Source organism: Entamoeba histolytica, genomic scaffold (assembly GCF_000208925.1).
Source record: "Entamoeba histolytica HM-1:IMSS scf_1104750517061 genomic scaffold, whole genome shotgun sequence".
NCBI lineage: Eukaryota > Evosea > Mastigamoebida > Endamoebidae > Entamoeba > Entamoeba histolytica.
Genome location: NW_001914867.1, coordinates 147,482 through 156,483, shown reverse-complemented (window position 1 = coordinate 156,483; position 9,002 = coordinate 147,482). Strand labels below are relative to the sequence as shown.

General features: G+C 23.7%; 2 protein-coding genes across 2 annotated transcripts; both read right to left on the bottom strand.

The window, feature by feature from the left end:
* Positions 1 to 2,964: 2,964 nt before the first annotated feature.
* EHI_049970 (RNA recognition motif domain containing protein) lies at positions 2,965 to 3,944 on the bottom strand (the record flags this gene model as incomplete). Its single annotated transcript, XM_651358.1, has 2 exons — positions 2,965 to 3,743; positions 3,854 to 3,944. 2 exons carry the CDS (start codon positions 3,942 to 3,944, stop codon positions 2,965 to 2,967), a joined length of 870 nt encoding a protein of 289 aa, XP_656450.1.
* A 736-nt stretch (positions 3,945 to 4,680) lies between these two features.
* On the bottom strand, positions 4,681 to 6,969 carry EHI_049960 (uncharacterized protein; the record flags this gene model as incomplete). The annotated part of the gene is made up of 1 exon (XM_651359.1): positions 4,681 to 6,969. One exon carries the CDS (start codon positions 6,967 to 6,969, stop codon positions 4,681 to 4,683), a length of 2,289 nt encoding a protein of 762 aa, XP_656451.1.
* Between the last annotated feature and the right edge of the window lie 2,033 nt (positions 6,970 to 9,002).

Sequence of the window (9,002 nt, the reverse complement as noted above, 5' to 3'; positions counted from 1 at the left end):
GAATATAAAACAAAAGAATAATAACAATAAATGATAAATAAAACGAGAAATGATAATCAATGATATAATAATAAAATCAAAGTATAAAAGATAAAATTAATATTAATATAAAACAAAAGAGAATAAATATAAAATGAAAATAGATATAAATGATAATAATATAAAAGATGAATAAGATGAATAAACAAATACAACTAAATATAAAAGAATAACAATAAGAAAATCTAAATAATATAAATAGAAAAAAACATAAAAAATAAGAAGAATATAATAATATATAGATAATAAGAAGAATACAATGATATAAATAATATAAACAGAGAAATAAATATAAAAATAAGATAGATAAATAACATATAAATAAAAGAATAAAAAGAATAAAAATAATTAAATATGATTCATCAAATAATCTATTTCATTAATATTTCATACAAAATGAATAGAAATGATCATAAAATATAAAAATAAATATTTACAGATTGTATATTTATCATACTTTTTATTTTTTTATTTTTTAGGAGCAAAATATAATAAAGTGGAAAAATCTAATTATGCAAAATACTTTGCATCTTTTTTCATTTTTGTAAATTATTTAGATGCATTTTTTCTATGCTTATTTTCGTACCCTTCTCATACTATTATTGATTAAACATTCTACCTGAGTTATGGTATATGTGTTATACTAATTATTTTTATTATATTTGGTGTTAAATGAAAGAGTTGATTATGGTATTTATAAGTTATAATAAAATGTAATAATATGACTATGGCTATCATTTGTTGGTAGTTATTAGTCATGATAATTCATCTAAATCTATTTGCTAGTTTAAATAATTTCTATGTGATTTTGTGACATTTTTGTGTTGTGACACTAATATGCAGTAGAAATAATGTAAAAGAAGAACAAGTAATTTATTGATTACTTTGATTTTTATTTTATATTATTCAATGCTCACTAGAGAATAGCTTCATTTTGTAGTCGAAGAATGTTCACTCATCAACCATTATCATAGTATTTATCTTTTCAATATTGAAAGTGATAATTTCATTCATCATACTGTTATTTACATTAAACTGATGCCTTTTTAAACTTTATTAACTTACATAATTTTTCATTAAGTTATTGTCTAATGTTTATGTTGAACTTATTGATTATTAAAACAATTCTTTTAATGTCATTTTAATTGGAATATATCAATAATATTATGTTATTATAAATAATTTTATTGTATCACCTCAACTATAACATAGTTATAATTATTATTTGATTATATCAATATTATTAAACATACTTATACAATGATATGTTCATAATAATCCAATCTTTATAAATAACATTCTTCTATTATAATAAATAATATTCCATCATTATAAAAACAATCCCTATTACAGTATTGAATAAACAAATTTAACGTATATAAGTAAGTATTAACTAAAATATAAAAACATTATTGAAAGTAAAACATAAAATGGAAGTGAAACATAGTTTGAAAATAACTATATTTATTTTTATTATTAGAATATTATCTTTTTATGTTTTGTTATTCTTGTTATTTTGAAGGATAATGAATTATTTCATTTCAATACTTCTTATCTTTATTTATTTTTGTTCTTTATTATTTTCATATTTTCATGCATTAAACGAAAAATGTGTTGATTTAAATTGTCATTTAATAAATTAAATTTGGTTTTGTCATTCTATTCTATTCAAATTAAATAAAGTGTTAATATTTCTAAATTATAAATTACTAAATTATTAATAATGAATTATTATATATGAAACATGATTATTAACATTAGTAATATATTAGTTGATTGAAATTTAATACAATTTCTTATTCCTCATATTGTATTATTAATATCAAATGATATATAATGATCAATGAAATACAATCTTGTCATTCACCATTTCAAAACTCATTCTGATTATGAAACAGACAAAATACATTTGAATAACAATAAATGAAGATGTTAATTTAATTGATACAATTATCAAATCATCTTACATCTCATTTCAATAAACGTTGAACGGGAATAAATCATTGAGAATTGATAACTAATCACATGAAAAGCAACATGAAATCAATATATTTCAATACTAATCATCAATCAGTTATTTCATCTTTTAAACACTTTGTATTTTTGTGTTAGCACTAAGTATAAACAGAAAAATATGAAAGTAATTGTTTACTGAGAACCTACAACAAGAATAAACAATGAAAATAAATGAATTTCTACCATCTCATAATTTCATCAATTAACACTACCTTAACAACAAAATAATTCACAAATATGAAAGAGACTAAATAAAAAATCTAATTAATTAATAAACATTTTTTAATGAACAACATCAAATAAACATGCAAACCAATATAAAAAAATAAAGAATAAGAAATAAAGAAAATTAATATTATATCATTTCATTGTATTGATTAAATGAAAAAGAAGATAATACTAAAATACAATATAAAATAATAATAATAATAATAAGAATGAAAATTATATTTCATTTAAATTAAATGAGTCGTTATCATTACAAAATCTTTACTATTTTATTTATTATATTAACAGTAACTAAAGTCTACTTCCTTCAATGAAGTATTATGCCTTTTTCGATTTTCATTGTACAACACTTTTTGTTTCTGACTTCCTCTTGTCATGACAATAAAATGAGAAAATATGGTGATATATGACAGTGGATATTATCACAAAAGTAATTGTTATTACATTGCATATAAACTACTATTTTTTTCTAATTTCATTTATACATTTATTTATATTATTTTAGTTAATAATTCTTTTTCTACAATTAGAATGAAGTAAAGATTTTTAAATTTCAGTTTGGTTGTTATTAAATATTATTTCAAATTTTATTTAATAGAGAATAGGCAACTAAAGGTTTAATTGTTTTTTAAAAAAAATATACCTAAAAGTTTTACTAATTTATGTTTTGATTAAACAATCCTAATAATGAGGGTCGTACCTATCACGAGAATAAGGAATATCACGACTAATGTCATCTCTTCTATAAGGACCAGAATCTCTCATTCTATCAGAAGGATAATAATCTCTATCAGAATTTGGTCTATCCATTAAAGGTCTGTCACTTGCTAATGGATCTACAGGAATATGATCTCTTTCTCTTTCACTTGATATACGGTCTGACATTCTATCAATTCTACGACTGTTATATCTGTCATAGTCAATTTCTCTATCATTGCAACTATCTCTGAGTGAATATCTATCACTTCTTCCATAATAATCATCACGAGCATATCGGTCTTGAAGATAAAAGCTATCACTTGAATAGTAATCTTTTTCGCGAGGTCTCTCAGTTCGAGATTCGAATCTATCACGATATTGTCGTTTTTCATTATGCACCCTTTGTTGAGGAATGTCTTTTCTTAAATACCTACCCATAGGTGAACCATCATACATAAGGTCATGACTAGGAGGATATAAGCCATTATCTAACCTTCCCCTTTCACGAGAGAAACTTCTTCTCCTAGGGGAGTCTCTTGGGGAATCGAAAGGAGGGTCTCTTTTTTTAAACTCAGTATAAAAAGGTTTTTGTAAATAAGGTCTTCCATCCTTAGGTTTAGCGAATTTTACATTTAGTCTTTTACCAGCTAGTTCATGTTGATCCATTTCACGTAATGCTTTTGCAGCATCTTCAGGACGGTCATACTCAATAAATGCATAATAAAAATCGTTTGTACCTTTACTTGATTTTTTGATAGTTGCTAATTTTTTAAATAAAATTATTCTCTTTTTTACGTTTTAAAAAGTATTTAACCAACATATAATAAAAAAGTTCATGACCTTTAAAACAAAACTTGAAGAAAAAACAAACAATTTATAACATTGCCATAAGGACTAAAAAGTTCTTTTAATTTATTTTCATCAATACTTACATCAACGTCTGACACATAAAGCGTTTTCATGAACTTAAATATAAATTTTAAGATTGACCCTTTTAGTTGTGCAAATAATTGTAAAGTATAATTAATTATAATTAATTTATTATAATCATTAATATTGAATGAAATAATGGGTTTAGAAGAATAGATGAACGTTTTGTTTGTTATTAACTCGTTTTTTAATTAAAACTGTCATGTTAGTGAATTATGAAATGCTTCAGATTATTGTTCTCATTAAATTAATCGTATATTTTTATGATTGTGATTTATATTGAAATGTAAATTGAAATAACATGAATTCATGATTATTATATCAAAAATATATGTCAATTAATGTGAATATTTCATAAGATGAATTGTATTAATAATTATCATCACTGAATATTATATTCCTTATATTTTATTGAAAAATCACTCATTTGTTCTTTATTCCTTTAATGAAGAGATATCACTTTAATAAATGATGTGTTCTTTTTGAAGGTGTTTTTTTTCTTTATTTGTCAAATTATTTTTCTTTGTTTAGTATGTGCTTAGCAATAATGGTATTGGTCATATTTACTTTCTAATTTTTAAGAGTCTTTTGTTCTGCAAATCTGAAAATGAATTCAAAGTTCTTTATATTCAATACCCTGATTTAGGGTTTTAGTTTTGACTTTTCATACTTAAAATTTAGTTTTATATAACAAATTACAATTTAACACTCATTAGTTTACTTTAAAAAGAGTTTGGAATGATAAAAACATAATATTGTATTGTTGAATTATTCAATTAACAATCTTTTTTGAGGTTCATTTTGATTGAAAAATAGTTCATCAGTTTTGAAGAAATATTTATCATTATATTTTGCAAAGAATTTTATTTGTTCATCTTTTGATTTACATAGTTTTAATTCAGGAGATAAACAAATTAAATCACTCATTATAGGTCGGAAAATTGGAGGAATACAGTCTAAATTAAATATTGTACTTGGTGGGTCATTATAGTCAATTCCTTCTTTTATTCCATTTACAATAACAAGACAAGGTGGTTTGTGAGTAAATTGATTAATTAAACTTTTTATTTTGCGACAGTCAATAGCTTTTAATTTGCGTAATTCATACCATTCATAAAGAAGTGTATTTAAGAATGTTGGATTTAAACAATATCTAATTTCATTTTCTATTGTTTGGGTTGTTAAATTTTGATTTTTGAATAAGATTAATTCAAGTACTTTATTAAAAATGATGTTAATTGGAATAATTGGATATACAGCATCTTCTATATAAATTACATTTATTATATCATTTTTATGAATTGTTTTTAATTTATTTAATAACTCTTCATTAAAAAATATCTTTTTATATTGTTCATGGACTATAAAATAAATCTTTTTTGATGGATATGTTGTGACTGAAATACCTTGAATTATTTCTATAATCCAATTAATCATTTCTGAATTTGAAATACAATTTTCATTTATTAATGGTTTTAGTAATGTTCCATTTTCTTTTATTGCATAAAGATGTCGTTGAATAATGTTTTCTCTTTGGACAAACACAGTATGGTCAATATTGTCATTTTTGACAATCATTTTTACTTCTTGAATAGCATCTGATAAATATTCAAAACAATCAATAAAAATGATTTGGTCTTGATGTACACTATTAATATTAATTAGTTGTGATGCAAAAGTAATTAATTGAGTTGAATTAATATTGATTTGATATGGATATTTCCAAACATTTTTAATATGAAGGTTTAATACAGATAATAATTTTAATATACAAACTTCAGAAATTTGATTATTTGAAGCAAACTCATGAAGATTAATTATTTCTTTAGTTTCTAATTCTTTAGTAAGTTTATTAGTAATAAAATCATAAAAAATGTAATTTGTAATATCTTTTGTATGAACTAAATCAGATGAAGACTGAATCTTTTGATTTATATTAAAATGAAGGATTAATGGTATTTTTTTATTTTCAAAAGAAGTAAATTCATTATTTGACTTGTTAATGTTGTAAAATTTGAATATAGTTTCAGATAATAATGAATCTGTTGATTTTAAATCATCTATAACAAGTTTTAAAAAATCAAATTTAGTAATAACTTTGTTAGTTATATTATTTAATGTTACTTCTACTGTATCTCTAAATTGAAGTTCTTGTGTATGACTAGTAATACTAAGTTTTTCTTTTAGGTTTTTAATACAACTCTGAATAGAAGGAGATAATAAAGATAAATTATAACAATAAGTATCATTAAAGAATATTAAATCATATATATCTGTTGAATATTCTGTAAAAAATTGTTTGAAATACTCATGCATATATATTACTGCTTTTGAAGAACATTTTAATTCATTTAATTTATTTATTATATATTGTTTGATTGTGTTAAACCATATAATAAATTGATTTGATGTATAATATAGATTTCTTCCATGAGAAGAATATTCATTATTAACAAAAGTGTCATGAATTTGATTCTTTTGAAAGTAATTTTGCATATCACTATTAGTGTTACTTTTACTTAATACTCTAAAAGTTCTTATAAACGATCTATCATTTGAAACACAAATAATAGAAGGAGATGTTTTTGTTGATCTTCCAAGTTGTAGATTCTTAGGAACTCCTCCTTTAAAGTAACATTTTATTTTTCCTTTTAATTGAATGACTTGATATCCAATTTCTTCTATTGTTAATACTAACTGAGGTGGTGTATTTTTAATTTTATTTTTCATTTCTTCAATAAAATTATAATCTAATGGTATATTTTCATTCTCTATTCCAAATGGAACACGAAGTTCATTATAACCATAATACTCTAATAATTTGTTATTTAAAAGTAATGGTATTGCTCGATTTTCATTTAAAAGATTTTGGATAGCATTAAAAGTTGGATAACAATAATTTTTAATAAGTTGTTGATATGTATTACTTAATTCTCTTTCTTCTTCACAAGTTAATTTTTGAAATGTTTTCTTTTGATTTCTTAATTTCTTTTGTGTCTTCTTTTTGCCTTTAATTGTTGAGGTTTTAATAATAATTCCGTTTTCATATTGAGACATTAAATGACAATTTAAATTTTCAAGTTTTTAAGTTTTAATATTATTCTTCAAAAAAGAAAAAAATCATTCCTAAAGTTGAAAATGATTATTGAAAAATATATTTTTGGTATAAGAAAATTTATTTATCATGGAATTTAAATAACAAAAAAGATTGAATAACTAAAATAAATTAATTATTAATCATTCTTTCTGTTCTTTAATTTGAACTTTTATAAGTTGGTTCTTTGAATCAAATGGTGGTTGTTTTATATTCACATCTATTGGATAAACTATTGGGTTAATATTTGAATTTAATAGAAAAGAAACATTAAAGACAAACAAGTGCCAAATTCAGTGTCACATATTTTAATATCATCTGGTGGGTTTTTATGGTTTCTCTTCATTTGTTGAATTGGGTTAAATAAAGGTGAAGAGTATTGAACCTCCATCAAGTAGAATAAATGAGTTTTTTAAAAAAGAAAAAATAAAATAAAAAAAGAACTTAAAAAAACAATAAAAGAATGAAATTGTCAATATTCCTTATCACTATTCTCATAGCACAAACTTTGGGTATCTTTGACCCAAGAAAACCATCAAGAAATGGAGTTAATGATAATATTAAAAATACTCCAGGTAATGGAAATAATGACAATACACAAAAAAAAGAAAAATTTATTGAAGACAACCAAGCACCATCAGACGTAGAAGAAATTAAATCAAAATACAGACAACCAATGTTTGTCGCTTTAATATTATTTTAAGAAATAAATTAACAATTATTAGAGGTGGAAAAGACCATAAAGTAATGGATATGTTACTAGAAGAAAATAAATTATTCCATATTTCTCCAAAAATTAGATGGACTCAAAGTACAACAGGGCATTCTCCTGTTCTTGCTAATCCAGTCGTTACAGACTATAACCATGATGGAAGAAAGGAAGTACTTATTCCAACACAATCTCATTATATTGAATCAATAGACATTAATACTGGGACTAAAATACCAGGGTTCCCAGTTATTATTGAAGATAGTGGATTTGTTACACAGGCTATTCCTTATCAAGAAGGACCTGAAGAATATTCTATCGTATCTGCATCAAATGGATTTATCTATTTCATAAAGAAAAATGGTGAGTATAATATAAGTAAAACTATCAAAATACCTCCAGTTTATATTCCAGCAAATTGGAATGATGGGTTAGAAACTGACAAGAAATGTGTGATTGAAAAATTAAATAAACAAGTCATTTCACCTGCATTTAGTGAGGAGTTATTCAATAACAAAGCAGAGATAGAAAAAAGATGGAAGAATATGAAAGAAAGACATTCACACCACCATAAAGATGTTAAGTATAATGCGGAAGAATACAAAAATGATCCATTTTTCCAAAGAGAATTAACAAAAGAAGGACAAAGGTCGATAGTCGAATTATTCCATAATGGAAATTGTCAGAAAGATGAGTTAGATGAGCATATAAATTGTTATCATGCAGCGATTTATGACAATTATGCAGGAAAAGATGGAGATTTTAGCTATGCACGATTGAGAGCACATATATTGAGTGATCCAGAAATGATTGAAGGAAAAGATGGGAAACGGCTAGTAGTTCCAGTGACGTATTTTATTAATCCAAAACCATCAGTTGATCGAAGTGGACAAAAGATAGAGAAAATGATAGATGAGAAAAAGTATTGTGTTTCTGGTATTTGTATTATTGAGCCATCAACAGGAAAGATTATTTCATTAACAATTATTGACTTAACAGTGATGAATTCTCGAGAAAGTGCAGCACTAATCAGTGGGATTGAAAGTATAGGGAAATATGGAATACCAGATACAATAATTGTTGGAAATACAGCAGGAAGGATTCATCAAGTTTCATTAGAGGATGGGAAAGTAAAAGACCCACAAGGATGGCCACTTCAAGTTGGACCAATAATGGGAAGAATTGTAGTTGAAGATGTAACACGAGATGGAGAACTAAACATTGTGACAGGAGATATTAATGGGAATGTAGTTTGTTTTGATATGACAGGAAGAGTTAGATGGGAAA